This window comes from Electrophorus electricus, chromosome 2 (assembly GCF_013358815.1).
Source record: "Electrophorus electricus isolate fEleEle1 chromosome 2, fEleEle1.pri, whole genome shotgun sequence".
In the NCBI taxonomy this organism is placed as follows: domain Eukaryota; kingdom Metazoa; phylum Chordata; class Actinopteri; order Gymnotiformes; family Gymnotidae; genus Electrophorus; species Electrophorus electricus.
The window spans coordinates 16,200,368-16,216,847 of NC_049536.1; the positions used below are offsets into that span (position 1 = coordinate 16,200,368).

The 16,480-nt window shown below is 44.6% G+C and overlaps 1 protein-coding gene across 1 annotated transcript; it reads left to right on the forward strand.

Moving 5' to 3' along the window:
- Nucleotides 1-1,173: 1,173 nt before the first annotated feature.
- nuak1a (NUAK family, SNF1-like kinase, 1a) lies at nucleotides 1,174-15,187 on the forward strand. Its single transcript, XM_027011132.2, has 7 exons — nucleotides 1,174-1,811; nucleotides 5,816-5,936; nucleotides 7,947-8,098; nucleotides 9,061-9,126; nucleotides 9,266-9,385; nucleotides 11,176-11,308; nucleotides 11,995-15,187. The coding sequence occupies exons 1-7, from the start codon at nucleotides 1,557-1,559 to the stop codon at nucleotides 13,029-13,031; spliced, it is 1,884 nt and encodes a 627-aa protein (XP_026866933.2). The 5' UTR covers nucleotides 1,174-1,556; the 3' UTR covers nucleotides 13,032-15,187.
- Nucleotides 15,188-16,480: the final 1,293 nt, after the last annotated feature.

The window sequence follows — 16,480 nt, forward strand, 5'->3', positions numbered from 1 at the left end:
CTAAATGTAGCATATGGCAGAAGTAATTTCTCAAGTCAAGGACTTATCTGAGGGCAGCACAGATTGATCAGGCTATTACTAGCAGCAAATTTCCTATGATTTTTTGGTCATTTCAACAAATGCTGCTTGAATAAAGCATACAGCATCATTAAGGAGTCCAGTCTTCTTAGTGTCCCTTTGTCCTACCCTCTGGCAAAAGATACCTTTTCATACCTTTCTCATCTCAGAGACCATCTCTTTCCACAAGCTATACAGTCACCAATCTGAAGTTTGATGTTCAGTCTTATATGCACTGCTGAACAATGCGATCTTTGTACCATGCACTTTTGCACTTTAAGGAGTTGGAATAGAGAGTTCAGTAATCTAGTTTGTTTTGTTTTTTGTTTTTTTAACTTGCATTGGTTTGTGTACGTCAGGATCTAATCTATGAGTGTGGATGCATATAGGTTTTTTTTGTATGTGTGTGTGTGTGCGTGTGTGTGTGTGTGTGTGTGTGTGTGTGTGTGTGTGTGTGTGTGTGTGTGTGTGTGTGTGTGTGTGTGTGTGTGTTTTCTATATTACTTCTACATAAGTGCTCTTGTTGAGTTTACTTTGTATGGCACATGTGTCCATAATATTTGCACCATTTATATGGCTAATTATATCAATTTGGCAGTGTCTTCCATTTATTAGTCTGGATATTATTTGGATATGGCATGCATGTTAAAGGCAAAATGAAATAGAAATCAAATTTTCCTTTCCTAATGTAAAAAGCAATATTTTAGGGGTGAATAAAAGTCATTGCATTTTGATGGTTTTGGTAGATGATGGTTTGATGATGGGTTTGATAGCCTGAAGTAGACTATGTATGATACACATGTAGGCTGCAGAAAACACACACACACTTAATAAAATCTACCCTATAACCACACTTGACTTGATGCTTAGCCTGAATCATAACCAAAGATACCGTTTTAAAACTATAGGGCATAATTCGTTTAAATGGTGGGGCCAGCAAAAAGTCATTGGTTCTTGGAATTGTATTCTTTTTGCTATTCTTGTGAATACATCTGGTAGTCACTTTTACAGAAAGACACACGCGCTTTTGTATTTTAAGGGGGGCAGTAAAGCCCGCCTTCGGTTTGCCTTAAGACCGCATTCCTCGTCTTTACATTGGAGTGGTGGCGGGCGAGAGGAGGGGAAAGGGACGCCGGTAATGGGACGGGTGGCGAGCATGGCACCGATTCTCGCATATGTGCGCTGCTAGATTCTCAGTTCAACGTACAGCCGAACCGCGGATCACATACTTCACTAAGTTGTCACTGGTAAATCATGCGTCGCCGGTTTATTCCGGTCGTCCACCAGGCACATGAAAACAAGGGATTTCCAGAATAATTCAGAACTTGTTCATCTTCGCGGAATTAAATACGGGACACTGAGTCAGTGGGCTGAGACGCATTTGTTGCGCTTTAACTGCAATAACTGCTGGATTTGTTTATTTAAATAGAGAGAATACGGACAAGTTTATCAGAAACACGTAAGGAACATTTAAGTAAATATTTTTATTTTATTAAATTATGGAGACCATTTCCGTGCAATCGCCGCTGTCTAAATTCGGAGCTGGAGAAGAACAGACTTGTACCGGAGATGCGCTACCAGTGGACTATCAGGCGGGGGAGATCCCTGTGTCGCTCGGCTTGCGGAGGGGGTCCAGCGTGAAAAAGCATCACCACAAGCACAACCTGAAACACCGCTACGAGCTGTTGGAAACCCTTGGAAGAGGGACATACGGCAAAGTGAAAAAGGCTATCGAGAAGCACACCGGTCGAGCGGTGAGTTCTGCCAAAGATGTACGCTCGAAAAGCACTATTTGTGAAGGTAACGCTATAGTACAGTTTCTTACGGGACGTCTCGTACTGTAACGGTGATGTTTATATGTCGCACAGATTTACATGGCGGTATCGCACGACTTGAAACGCACTACTGTTTACGTTTACGTTCTGTCTGGGATCTCACTTTTTGCAATTTAAACTGACGATTTCTGCTGGTCTATCCACATTCAACCAGAGCGAAGTTACGAACGTGCCCTTAATGTCAAATTACACGCACAGTTACATAGTGCAAAAAACGTTTCGGCCTCTTCATAGCATCGTTCAGGCAATCTGCGTTTTACAGACGGGTCGAAGGTTATTATGCAGATATGTTGATGGAAATTACACGTGCGCACACTAACCTATTCCGAGTCCCGTTAAAAGATTCGCATAACATTGCAACTGGGATTCATGCACAAGCCCCCTGCGAAATGGCACAGGCAGGGATAGGTCAAAAACTGGGATAACCCACTTCGGCTTTAGTAAAAGTAGGTCAGCACGCTAAGCTTGCGTCTTGGGAAAGCGCAGAGCTCTCCGGAAAGGGTCACATCTGAGCGCGAGCGTTCTTCTTACCTTTTATGCCAGCACCTGCTATGACTCGGAGGGCTTCACTTCAGGCGCTGTCATCTAGATTCACCTAACTATAAAATACCACTATAAATAATATAAAAGGAAGAGTAAAGCGTGTATTCCTGTCACCTGCGACTCGGGAAAATATGTATGTTTATAGAAACTTGTTTATTCATAATTGCTTATGCACATAAATGCGTTCGACGGCGTGTTGGCGTGAAAACCAGTCACCCGGAATCGGCCCTTCCCCTTCCTCTGAGGAGTCCAACATGGTCGTGTTGCGATCGTGGATGGGGAAATTTTCCATTTGTTTGGAACATGGGAAAAACGCGAACGCATTGTTCTGTCTCTGAAAGCCTCCTGCCTGTCTACTGTTTGTCTGTTGCAAAGCTGCTTGGGAAGAGAAACATGGGCCGGTGGAGCAGCGACGGTTAACAGCGCCAGTAAGCTCGTGTTTTAGCGCTCTTTTCTGTAAACAAGAGCGGAACGACTTTGTAGAATAGGAGACATGAGGGAGCGGTCAAAAGCACATAGACCCATATAAACGTTCCCACACGTGTTTATACTAAGAAAGCTCACCTGGTGTAAGCCAGTAGTCAGTGTGCATTCTCAGACTCATAGTGTACTATTTCAGTCCAAATGTAGGATAAGGAAAGTATGATTCATTACAGCATGTTTAGATCAAAACTATGGACTGACTGGAATTCTTACAATATTGAAATACTGCCTAATGAAGAAAGTGTGTGTTTGAACATGTGTACATGTGTGTGTCCGCGTGAGTGTGTAAGAGAGAGAGAGAGAGAGAGAGAGAGAGAGAGAGAGAGAGAGAGAGAGAGAGAGAGAGACGCACACTAGCCACAAGGGAGATATGTATGTAAGAGCTCTGGTTTGTGTTATCTATGAACATTGTGGAGTGCTTTTTCCAGGCACCACGGCAGAAAGTGTTCCTGTGTACATGCATTTAAAAGAGAGTGAGGCAGGGTGAAACAGTGAGATCGCCAGAAAACCTCCCTGTCCGTTTATCTACCTTGCATACTGCATGCAATTTGGCCTGACACGAATGCCACAACTCCTGGCTCCCACCTGCCCCACTGCATCTGCATGTTTCTCCTCCCGAGCCGCCACCCAGGTGAAACCACACACCTGTCATCTCATCTTGCTCAGACAATGCAGTGTTCTGTTTTGTGAAAGAGAGCGACGGTACCTTCCCTCAGCTGGAGCTTAAGACAGGACTAAGTCCAAAGCCAGCTGGCATACGCATCAAACATGAGTCTGTTTAACAATCCGTTGCCTAGAGTCGAGCGGAGATCTTTGCACGGGCGTGCCTGCATCCGCCTCCATTGTCAGCCGGCTGGCTTGAGCGCCTCTGTGCGCTTTTAATGAGTTTATACTTTCAATATAATTAGGGCCAGGTCTGAGAAGCATGTGTTCGCACACACCAACACATGATTGCACACTCACACATACTTCTTTTGTAGAACCATCAAACATGTTCCAATCTCACTATGAACGGTTATCCTCCCCGAGATGCTGATTTAAATTAATTTTGGCCTTATTTCAACCTTTGACCCATTCAGTAAATTACACACTGATAAGACGATAAAGCATACTTTATATACTTTGACAAAATTTAAGAATGTGGCCATATACCCATGGAGTATGCTTAATTTCCCAAGGGGGCACTTTTTTGTCCACATGGGTTCAGGCATGCACATTTTTGCCCTAAAAGGCGGGACCTTGGAAGGGTGGTGAAGGACTCCGACGGGACAGGAAGTTAGGCTCTCGGTGGCTCTCAGCACAACTTCCCTTGGCCCACGCTGTGAGTCAGCCCAGGAACATGCCTCTGACTTCCTGTATGTTTTCATTCCTCCAACTCACAGAAATTCCTCTTCAAACTGACCGTGCTACAATCCCCTCCCATTCCCTTAAGCTTAACAGAGTACATATTGAAAAAAAAAAAAAAACAAGCGCATTTCTTTTTACCTGTATTTTTTTTATCTGAATGTTTTTACATACATACCCAACCTATAAAGCATATTGCTAATATAAATAAATACATATATACATACATGCAAAAATAAATACATAAATCAGTACAAACAGCTATTCCTGATCATGATTTTTTAAAAGACAACAGCTGATCATAAATTCCATGGATCAGATTTGGCAAAAAGGGAGTTATGGTTTGCATGTGGTTTGGTCAAAACTGAGAAGGGGATGCACTGAGTTCTGTCAGAATGTGGTACCTTTGATAGCCTCACTTTGGGGAGTGTGAAAATGGAGTGGCTAATAATAACTTCTGTGGTGAGCGGGTCTCTAGAGATAGTTGTTCGTCCTTCCAGGAACCTACTTTCACTCAAGGTTAGAGGCACCCGCTGGAAACTTCTCCTCCTGCAGTCCATGCAGAGATCCTTTCACACTATATTCACAAGACGACCCGTAGTGGCTCTCAACGGGCTCCGAACTACTCCAGCCAATGGGGTTTATGCGCATGGTCTCTGCAATGTTTGATGTGGCCGTTCTTGTATTATCTTGCTCGGCACCGTCTCAAAGCAGTTACTGGTGACTTATGAGCAATGGTGACACCAGCAGGTCAGGCGACAGGGTGTTTGTTCGGAAACAGGAAGCACTTACTCTCTGGGTCACTCTCCACCATTGCTGATGTAAATCTCTTGAAAGAGGGGGCTTTTCTCTTTGGCCTTTTTACACCCATTTCTTCACACATCTGGGAAGCCCCTGAGTGCCACGTACCATATGGCAGAATGTGACTAACCCTCCATGGTGTGATCGATAATGCTGTACACCTTCCATCCATTGAGCTTATCAAGCAACTCCCACTGGGACAGATCAATACCTGCCCGATGTTGCAACTGACAGAGAATGTCAGCACAGCAGAAGCGAATAATCTATATCTGAAATTCTGAATCCAGTCCTTGGAGATCACCAGCTAGTCCACATCCTTTGCCTGTTCAAAGCTCCCAACACACCTTGGCCAGGTAATCAATAACTTTAAAGGCCTTTACAGACTTGGTTTAAGAACACAACAAAAACCTGTCTGGAGGTCTGGATTCAGAACCTTTCATTTATGTCAACCCACTTAAGTTAATATCTGAATGTAACTGTCCATGATGCAAACTTGGTTCTCTGTAGAGAAACCACAGATGCAAAGACATGGTGCTGTAAGCAGTTTTAACAGCTACCACCTGAGAATGGAAAATATTCAGAAAGCTTTCATTCATAAATTAGCTTAGACTGAAAATAAAAAGCTAAAACCTTTCATTTTCTATGTATTTGTCTTTCTGTCTATCTCATATGCAGATACATACTAAAGCCATACCCATGCCAACACATATATCTACACACAGTCAGTTTAGAATTTGTCTTTTGCTTTTCAGGTGGCAATTAAATCCATCCGAAAGGAGAAGATTAAAGATGAACAGGATATGGTTCACATTCGCAGAGAGATCGAGATCATGTCTTCCCTACGCCACCCGCACATTATCTCAATATACGAAGGTCAGTGAGAGAGCATGCCTTTGTATGAGTATGTGTGTACTTCTGTGCCTGGATGTGTGTGTATTGTACTCCCTTTCCCACTTGTAGATATCAAGTGATAATTACAGCTCACTCTACTGTATGTCTAGAGCTATTTCTAAAACACTCGTGCCCTGCACCGTGGGCCAGACAAAGGGCCTATTCTCTTCATGGTCTAATTGTTCTGAATAAAGCCATCCTGTGTTAAATCAATGTCTGCCTGTATCATGAACTGATAATGATAGGGCTGGTTTTCCAATGATGGATTAAACACAGTCCTAAGAGGACTTTCATTGGAAACTATTTCAGGCCAATTGAACTTGATTAGGCTATCAAGTTATTAAACGAGTACTGAGTTGTATATTGTGTATGTGCGAGCCACTTTCACTATGACCACATAGCCTGTTTCGAGATGTTTGTTGTATTAACACCCTCTGGCTGTGTCTTAGAAAGGCCCTTGTTTGTGTCTGTGTGAGTAGAGAGGTTTCTCAGTTACTGACCGGACTGTGGGTGTGGAGCTCCCTGCAGGAGTGAAAGAAAGTGTGGATGGTGGGAGAGTTAGCAGAGGTTGATAGTGAGTTGGAAATTAGAGCCCAGACTCGACCGTGCGAGAGCTCCGAATGGACCAAGAAGAGGAGCAGGAGACACCCGAGGAGACAGTCCAGTGACATGGCGTGTCTCTGTCTTTCGAGATGTGCTTTTGGGCCAGGGTCACTGTTCGGAGATCAGACAGTTGTGCGATGGTAAGCAAATCAATCGAAGGGGAGTTTTCGCAGACAAGCTTAAGTCTATAGGTCGAGGTCTGGGCCCAAAACAGACTGCAACACACATCATGTCAGCAATGCTTGGGCTGTCTGAAAGTCTCTTTCAGCTCTGCATTTACGGTGAAAGTTCATTGCTGACCGGTTGTTTGCGCACAGACATGGAGAGCCAGGCTAAGGGAAGCTTACCTCATCAACAGGAAACCTTGTTGTCCATGCGCACCAGTGAGTACTGCCATGGCAACCAGCTTCCCACAAGCAGTCAACAAAAAAGGGTCACCGTGGTGATGATCTTACTTTGTCCATGCAAGGGGAAAGTATTGAATGGGGAACTTGCATGACTTCCAGAACTTACTTATGTGGAGTACTAAAGTAAGACTTAAATAAGATTCATCAACATGACATTAAGCTTCAGTGGAAAAATTTGATTTGTTTTCAGCTGATTCCAACAAGTTTTAATTCTGATTTCACTTTAAACTACTACTGTGTGGTGTGCTATTTGTATAGCTGCATGCCTGCAACACAAGCAAACATGACAGATGTGCTGCTCCAGTCCTTGATATGATGCACTGCACAACAACTGTCCTAGGACAGCCTTACATAAGCCCTCATCACTCTGTAGTCACTTGCACTAGCTTCTCTCCCACATACACAAACACTGGCACACGCTGCAGTGGAACTCGTTGAATTAAGTGCCAATGCATGAGATATAATGAGCGTACACACACACACACACACATATACACACACAGCACCTCACACCTGTTCACTCTGGCAGCTCTTGGTGCCGTTGGAGGCTCCTAATCGCCATGGTAGTGACTGAAGCCAGAGCAGGCTGAAGCTCTGCCCATCTGCCCGTCTACACCAGAGCCATAAATGACAGCATAGCTCTGAGCCACAGCAAGAAGCTGAATCCAGCAGCCAACTTGAACAAGCTGACATAGTAGACAATCACCTAGCAACACTAAAAGTTAGAAATGCTGAAAATTAAAAAGACTGACATCATAATTCACTGCAATGAATGTAAGCAATTTAATCATGCCTATGTGTGTTTGTGTATGTATGCATTTTTGTGTATGTGTATGTGTGTGTGTATATATATATATATATATATATATATATATATATATATATATATATATATGTATGTATGTATGTATGTATATGTGTGTGTTTGTGTGTGTTCTTACGTCTTACTATTTGTTCTTCCTATACCGGTCTGCTGGTGCAGTGTTCGAGAACAAGGACAAGATAGTGATCGTGATGGAGTACGCCAGCAAAGGGGAGCTGTATGACTACATCAGCGAGCGGAGGAAGCTCAGCGAGAGAGAGACAAGGCACTTCTTCAGACAGATCGTCTCCGCTGTGCACCACTGCCACAAGGTGAGCTGTGTCCCTTCCATCACCATAGTTGTGTCCCATAGTTAAAACCATACAGTGCAAAGCAGAAGAGAATTTTCAAGGAACAGGTCAGTTTTGTAAACAGTTCTGTAACAATTAAGGCTGGTGAGTTGAGGTCAGAAGCTGCGAGTCGTAATGTTGCAGGCCAGAGGGACTTCTGCAGGTGCACGGCATGTTATGGGTGTAGCAGGCCTTTCTCTTGACACAGCTGGATGGGTGGCTGGTGTGCAGTGGTAGCTCACTGATTACTTGTCAAGGTACTTGACTAGTGATCAGAAGGTTGCCACCACATTCAAGCCAAGTTAACACTGCCAGTTTGCCAGTTCAAATCATTCCAGTCAAGTTAACACTATTGGGCTTCTGAGCAAGGACCTTAACCCTCAGTTGCTTAAGTTGTGTTCTGTCAGAATTGTAAGTTGCTTTGGATAAAGGTGTTAGCTAAATGCTGTAAAATATAAATGTAAAATATAAATAGAGCCATCACCTCCTTGTCTCATCAAAGCAGCCTGAGAGGTCAGCGGAGTAAGGGGTCAGGGGTGGGTGGGTGGTTTAAGACAAAGGAAAAGGTGAGAGAGAACTAATCTGTGTCTGCACATAGACACGTTGCTGCCAAATTGATTTGAAATGCATAAAACACTGCCAAACAACCAAACATCATTTTCGCTTTCCCAAACAAAACACAGCCACTTTTCTGCTGGGACTTGTGTAAATCAGCATTTTCAGGGATTCTTTCCAGACTCAAATACGTGCTGCTCATAATGAGAGATGTCAGTTTGATGGTGCTTGCAGGTCTTTGGGAAATGTCAATACGAAAATGTAAACATGACACAAGGAAGACATACAGATATGAGTTATGCTGTGAGCCGGCTACAGGTTGGACAGTTGGGTGTTAGGGCTGTTCTTAAACCACACTAAATCTTACAATGCTGATAATGTCTTTCTAGAATGGAGTGGTGCACAGGGATCTAAAACTGGAGAATGTGCTGCTGGATGAAAACTATAATATAAAGGTAAACTAGAAAAAATATAAATGAATTTAAGACTTCTTGTGTGTGTGAATATATATATTATATATTGTGCAGTAAAATGCCCATTACGGAACTTTCTGTCACATAAAGACCAATTTCCTTTCCTTGTCTGTTCTTGCAGATAGCAGATTTTGGATTGTCTAACCTCTACCACAAAGACAAGCTTCTCCAGACTTTCTGTGGAAGCCCTCTATATGCCTCACCTGAGATTGTAAATGGGAGGCCATACCGAGGCCCGGAGGTAAGCCAAATCTCACTGCTGAACTCTCCTATATACACACTACTACCTTATGCATCTAATGACATATTCCTGTGCCAAATCTCACTATTACCTTGTTCATCTAGTTACATACCCCTATTCCAAAAGGTATCCAATGTACTGCATAGTTGAGTTAGTGGGCACCAAGCTTTATATCAAAACAAGAGCTGCTATTGCCAGCTCTAGCCATAAACTGGAATGTTTCAAAAAGAACGTAAAGAAACAAAGCAAAGAGAGGACCTCATAACCATGTGACAACATTTCCCAGCAGAGGGGAGGAAATCAGAATCGAGAATACATTACTGTACATTAACGGTGGAGATAAGAAGTGAAAACAATAACAACAATGATAAAGACAACAATAAGCTCATTCCTTGATAGTGTTTCCAAGGAAGTGTACGTATTCACGTGCCATTCCTCTTACGGGGCGCCAGAGACGCTTAGACTGAGTTCGCCTGAGGACTCTGTCAGCCATCAGTTTCCTGTACTTTAGACAATTGCCAAGCGTGCCAGCTGGAATGAGTACTAATCTCCCAGCTATTTTCAGGATTTCAGCAGGAACTTCATAGCAGTTGTGCCGCTCCATCAACAAGTATCTAAAAAGCAAAGGCTCGTCTGAGCACAGGAATGTGACTGAAGGGTATTTAGAATTCCCACTATTTAATAACTTGTTTCAAATGCTCAAAGACACACATTCACACTCAGATATGTATATTTCCCTACAGGCATATAGCCTCATCCAATATTAGCTATGGAATTTGGTTGATAATTTAAAGCATTTTGGCCAAAAATTTAACAAGTCATGATTATAAAATGTGAGATGACCTTAGCTGATAGCATTTTTGCATATCCATTGTCAGTTCATTAGAGATGTGAGTTAAAACATTAAAAATGAATTTGGATTGACATAGATCTGGCCAGTTTTTTTCACCAAACCCACTCTATGTTTCCCACACACACACAGACACACACACACACCAGATTCCTCTGGCCTTTGAGTGGCGCTTGCATAACGAGCCCCACGCCCCATGAGAATGCGTCTGCGCTTGGCTCTCTTTCTCCCTCTGCAGCGATCAGAGCAAGCAGAATTGCGGTCACTGCAGTCCCCCTCGACCCCTCGGGGGTCACTTGGGGCAGCCGTCATAGGAGTGGACCTTCCTGTGCACCAGGCGCATGCTGTTCCCATAAACCCAGCTGGCTCACTGAGTCCTCACTCCGCCCAGTCAGTAGTTTCTGCCAAGACAGGACTCCCCATAAAAACCACCATGCAGACAGACGCAGGGGCATAAGTGGAATTTATGCACGTGTACACGACTTTATGGCTCATTGTTTGCACACACTTTAAAAGTACAATGGGGCTTTGAGGCAAGGTTTATGAAGAGAAGTGGGGTTAATTATATGAATATGAGTGAATGTTAAATTTGACATCATGGGTTTAATGGGTTTAGTCCAGGATGTCTGTAGCCCAAACCTTAGACGCCAGGTCCTCTAAGCATGAGGTCTGCTCTGTTGCAAGGTTATTTCCTCAAATACTAAACATGAAAATTGATCCTAGATCAACACTTATGCTGCAAGATCTGTGATACAAATGACCCTCGAACGCACTTCCCCAGGCTCCGGTTTAGATTACCAGACACCAGGCTGAACAGCCCTTACGCCTAAAGCATTTTAACTGACCCATAAAACAGGCAGTGAACCCGTGGGAGCAGCCAAAGTCTTTCTGCCATCCCATAGATTGACTGATGTGGTGCGTTTTTGCTATGTGCGGGCAGGTTGACAGCTGGGCCCTCGGTGTACTGCTCTACACTCTGGTGTATGGAACCATGCCTTTTGATGGCGCCGACCACAGGAGGCTCATCCGGCAGATCAGCAGAGGGGAGTACAGGGAACCGCCGCAGTCTTCAGGTGTGTGTGTGTGTGTGTGTGTGTGTGTGTGTGTGTGTGTCTGTGTGTGTGTGTGTGAGAGCCAGAGAAAGGAGGAAAGCGTTATTATATCACTGTTATGGGTGCATGTGAGAGAGGGACACAAAAGCACCATTGCATCAAGTTCTTCTTGGGTCCTTGTTGGTAATGAATGATGAAGGAGGCTCAGTGTAAGGAAGGACATTCTCTTTTTGTTCTGGTCCCAAGGGGACAGCATGTCTCTCTCTCTCGGACACCATTATGAACTGCCATATGTACCAGAAAAATGAAAAGCAATGCAACTTGGGAAGGAGTCGTGTGGGCATTTCACAAGGCATTTCATATTGTGTGTGTACACCAGGCTTCTAACACTAGTCTTAGAGGTATCCTTAGTCTCTGGCCTAGTTCTGCTAACATAATGTCTTCCATAAAGACAAGGCACCTCTGTAAGTTGCTTATTATAAGAGCATTTCTAAATGCTTTGAGTGTGTGTTTGTGTGTGTGTGTGTGTGTGTGTGTGTGTGTGTGTGTGTGTGTGTGTGTGTGACTGTCCACTACATCACATCCATGGGCATTTACTTAATTCCACAAGTTTCAATGCGGTGTGTGCCAGTGCGAACCATTAACCTTGGCTCTGTCCATTAACTTTGGCTCTGCTTATTAACCTTGGCTCTGTCCATGTGTGGCAGATGCCCGCGGCCTGATCCGCTGGATGCTGATGGTGAACCCGGACCGGCGGGCCACGGTGGAGGACATTGCCAACCACTGGTGGGTGAACTGGGGCTGGAAGACCAGTGTGTGTGACTGCCAGGCGCAACGGGAGAACAGCTCACCCATGCTGGCCCGCTTCATCGACTGGCAGAGCCGGACGGAGGGCGCACCGGGTGGGACGCACACCAGTGTCAGTCCCGCTCCAGGCTCTGGGCTTACCAGTGCCCGGCGCCTGCGGAGGTCATCCAAGGAGAACGACGTCAGCGCAAGGGCCACAGCTGAGGAGAAGCCTGGCCTGAAGCGTCCCAAAGGTATCCTGAAGACACGGGCAAGCAGCGGCGACCAGCGCTCCCAGAGCCTGTGTGAGGTAGAGCTGCGTCGTTCCATCTGCTACCGGGACGCAGAGGCCACCTTGGGCCCCGACAGGGAGGAGGCGTTGGGTGGCTCACCGGCCAAAATGGTGTCCGCCCTGCCAAAGAAGGGCATCCTAAAGAACAGCCAGCAGCGTGAGTCTGGTTATTACTCTTCTCCCGAGCGCAGTGAGTCCTCCGAACTGCTGGGGGGCACCATGGTGGCACCTCCCAACAGCTCACCAACGAAGAGGGCAGCAGGCAGAAAGGGGATCCTGAAGAGGAATGGGAAGTACTCGGCCCATGGCACTCTCCCGGCTGTGTGTGCTCAAGGGGAGGTGCCTGCCCTGGACTCAGGACTTTCACGGAGCCAGAGCCGCCCGTCAAGCATTGTGAGCGAGGAGGCGGGGCTCTCCAGCAGGGTTGTGGACTGGCCCCACACCACACCACAGCCCAACATCAGGGCCTGCCTCTCAGCCGAGGACCTGCTGCTTCAGGCCGGCTTCAGAGGCCTCCAGACCACCGGGGCCCTCCACGGCACCAAGGTGGCTGGTAGCCCCCCTGGCTCACCCGGGGACAATGGCAGCTTCTCCATGCTGGGCGACCTGGACGACGTGACACAAGTGTACCAGCAGGCACTTAGCATTAGCAGCCAACTGAGCTAGAGGTGGGTGGAGATCATGTGAACCATGATAGGGTGTGATAGAGAGCATGTGTGTGTATGTGTGTGAGGGAGTGGGTTTGCATGCATGTGCGTGTGACAGGGAAAGGGCACATGAAAGAGTGAGTGAGAGATCAAGGCTGTGATTGCTATCTCATGGTTCTCCACCTGGCCTGGAGATTCTTCCTGAATCATAAGCAAACTTCAAGTAAACATGTGAACAAGACGTGGAAGGGAGAGAGTCTGGAACTGGTTGGGGATGATTGACAGGCCAGCTACCCAATCACTGATAGTTTACACTGTGGAAAGGGACATCAGAAGCTTCAGTTCTGTACATGGCAGTTTGTGATGAAAGTAAATATTCATGGGCTTCCATTCAACTCAGCAATCCAGATAGAATTAAAGTTAGCACTTTACTGACACAACATCCTCCACAACACGACATATACTCTAACCTAACTGGTTATGACTGTCATAAAATATGAAAAAGTAAATGGGCAGTTTATTAAATGTATTTATTTTTACATTTTTTGGAGGGACATGTGACACTGTGACAATCTTATCAGCATTTGGACATCAGTCACCGTCTGCACAGGTCATATAGAAGACGCATGTAAATATTATTTGTAAAAAAAAAAAAAAAAATGCCCGTCGCAAAACAAGATGATTCATCATTTTGCATCTCTACTACTTGACTGTAGTACTGCTTTTATTAAAAAGCACAAGTCAAATGTGAATGAGCACAAATTCAAATGTGAAGGATGTTCTTGGCAAGATCCTGGTTCAAACTCATAAATTCCTAATGACAAAAGATATCTGACTAAAAACAGACAAGAGCAAATATTCAAAGTATGCTACCCAATCTAGGTAAATAACAGGCAGATCATTTAAAATGCTTTTATTACGTACCTCAGGACTCACCTAAATAATGAGAAACATTAGTATGAATGGTTATATAGCCAAAATAACATTCATTAGATTTGGAAAACAACCCTGACCTTGTCTTTGCCACTTTAAACAAGGACTATCTAGACTTTCACAAACCATTGCAAAGCCTGGACTGTCAAACATCATGTCACCTTGGCTTTAGTACCATAACAGAGAGCACATATAGAGGTCATAGGTAGGCATAGGCCAAGTCAGCAATGGAGCAAGTGACAAGGAGCCTTCGTGCTCTCCATCGCTTGAATGCTAATCCAATTCATCGTGTCCCCTGTAGAGCCAACCCAGCACAGGAACACCCTGCCATCTAACACCAGCGGCCAATGAAAAGAACAGAACAGGCTATTCGTAGTGAATGTCAGCATGTCAAGACTGTTCCAAAGGTGACAGGGGTCACGACAACAAAGTGTAGGGGGATAAAAATGCAATGATTTGTAAAAAGGTTACATTCAGCTCTGCACACAACGGGGGTTGACAGAACAGTAACCTTGAGTATGGTGTTCATGCAGTGTTGATCATACAGTGGAGCAACTGCATCCGCAAGGCTAAATGTTATACTATGTTAGTATTCTAGTTGTAGTTGTTGTTTTCTGTACATTTGCCTTTCAGGTGTCATCACCTAAATGTTTGTGAGTGTGCTGATTTATTATCACAAGGCGTTGATGAGTTAGCCATGCTGAACTGACGGGTCCTTTCAACACGGGGACTGCTCAAAGACATGCATGGCAGGGACCTGGCTAAATATGAATAAACAAATACATTAAGAAACGTTGTGCTTCTATATGTTCTAAACTGGAAAAAAAATGGTTGTGCATATTTATCAGCTAGGGTAAAATTCACTTTGCAATAATTAACTGGATATGCTGTATGTATTTATGTGTATTTAAAAGTGTTATTTAATCGTTCTTGTATTATATTAGTGTTCATTATTTCCATGGCCTTTGGTTTTTCATTTTTAATTCGTTGCGTTTGACCCTAGGAATGTCTTATTTTGTGCCTTCATTGACAAAAGATTGTCCTTATAATAATGAGTCTGTGTTTGTATAAATTTCAGTATTAAATTTGTAGTTAATAAGTAGTTTGATTAGGCATCTGGGACAAAAGGCTTCTGTATGCCATTCACAATGAATGGAAGTAAATGGTATATTAAGGATATTAATGTTCATGTTCTATCCAAGATACTATGGATGCTTCTAATAAAATTGTTTTGGCCAGCTACCTCCCTTCTGAGTGTAGAATTGGTTGTCTGTGTATCTTGCTTTGCAGCCTGCACTGTTTGTTTACTTCACACTGCCTAAGCAAATCTCCACCACTTTCTTTTGTCTTGACTCAAATCTCGAGTCCCCTTGACAAAACAGTGAGCGGTGGATGAGAAGGCCACAGAGTGCCCATGAAAGTGCTGCTCTCCTGGCCAGATGCCAGGGGCAGCGATGAGAGAAAGAACAACGACTTCAGGTATCTAAGGAGTTTAAAACAAGTCGCACAATTGGGGAGTGTGAACACAGTGAAACAAATGCAGCACAACCCACCTTTGCTGACCGTGGGCAGGAGTGAACGTGGTGTACTTTGTTAAGCCAAGAAAAATAAAGACCAGGCAAAAACAAGCAGCTCTGTGTGTGTGTGTGTGTGTGTGTGTGTGTGTGTGTGTGTGTGTGTGTGTCTGTGTGTGTGTGTGTGTGTGTGTGTGTGTGTGTGTGTGTGTGTGTGTTGGAGAGGTAGAGAGAGGGGAATAAAATGAATAACACACACACACACACACACACACACACACACACACACACACACACACACACACACACACACATACACACACACTCCAGTCCCATCAATCCAAGGGCTATTATCAGCTGTGCCATTGTAACCTTGAGAAGTGTGGCCTGTTAGCCTCGCAGGAATGTGTGGGCCCCACATTACAACCACGGCACAGCCACAGAGAGAAAAGCGAGAGGACCATCAGGGGGAGCCCAGACAAAAGAGGGACGCAGCTTCCAGTTGGCGAGCTGATGTGAGTGAGCTTCTCCACAACAATGACTTCACTAAAGTTCCCCCACTGACCAGCAAGATGTGTGCAGAACAAAAGGCAGTGAGAGAAGACGACGAGAAGGATTCGTTCATTTGCTCTTTGTTGTCACTTCCTCTTTTGTGCCAAAGTGTGAGCTGGCATTTATTTGCGCATGAGCCACCCGCACAGAATATCTGTAGGCTAGCATGATGTAAAAGGATAACTTTGTGATTCCTAGACCAGTTCTGAAGATTAAAATGGTGTGCATTTTACATGGCCACTTTCTGCAGACTTAGAGAACCCAGCTAAATCTACTCCTTAATGCTGCCCCAGAACCAGACCCAATTACCCAAATCCTGACTTTCACCATCCTGAGGAAAACAACGGAAACTGAGACACCGGCGACAGGGTGCTGTCGAGAACCACAAGTTCAGCGCTGCAATATCACAACACCCACCCTACCCCAACTGCATGTCTCACATTGACAGCCAGCCTTTATCTCCCAGCTT

Excerpts from the sequence above, each read along its gene's own strand:
- nuak1a (XM_027011132.2), top strand. The coding sequence starts at position 1,557 with ATGGAGACCATTTCCGTGCAATCGCCGCTGTCTAAATTCGGAGCTGGA. Across the intron at positions 9,386-11,175 it reads GGCCATACCGAGGCCCGGAG|GTTGACAGCTGGGCCCTCGG; the intron begins GTAAGCCAAATC and ends ATGTGCGGGCAG. Across the intron at positions 11,309-11,994 it reads GGAACCGCCGCAGTCTTCAG|ATGCCCGCGGCCTGATCCGC; the intron begins GTGTGTGTGTGT and ends CATGTGTGGCAG.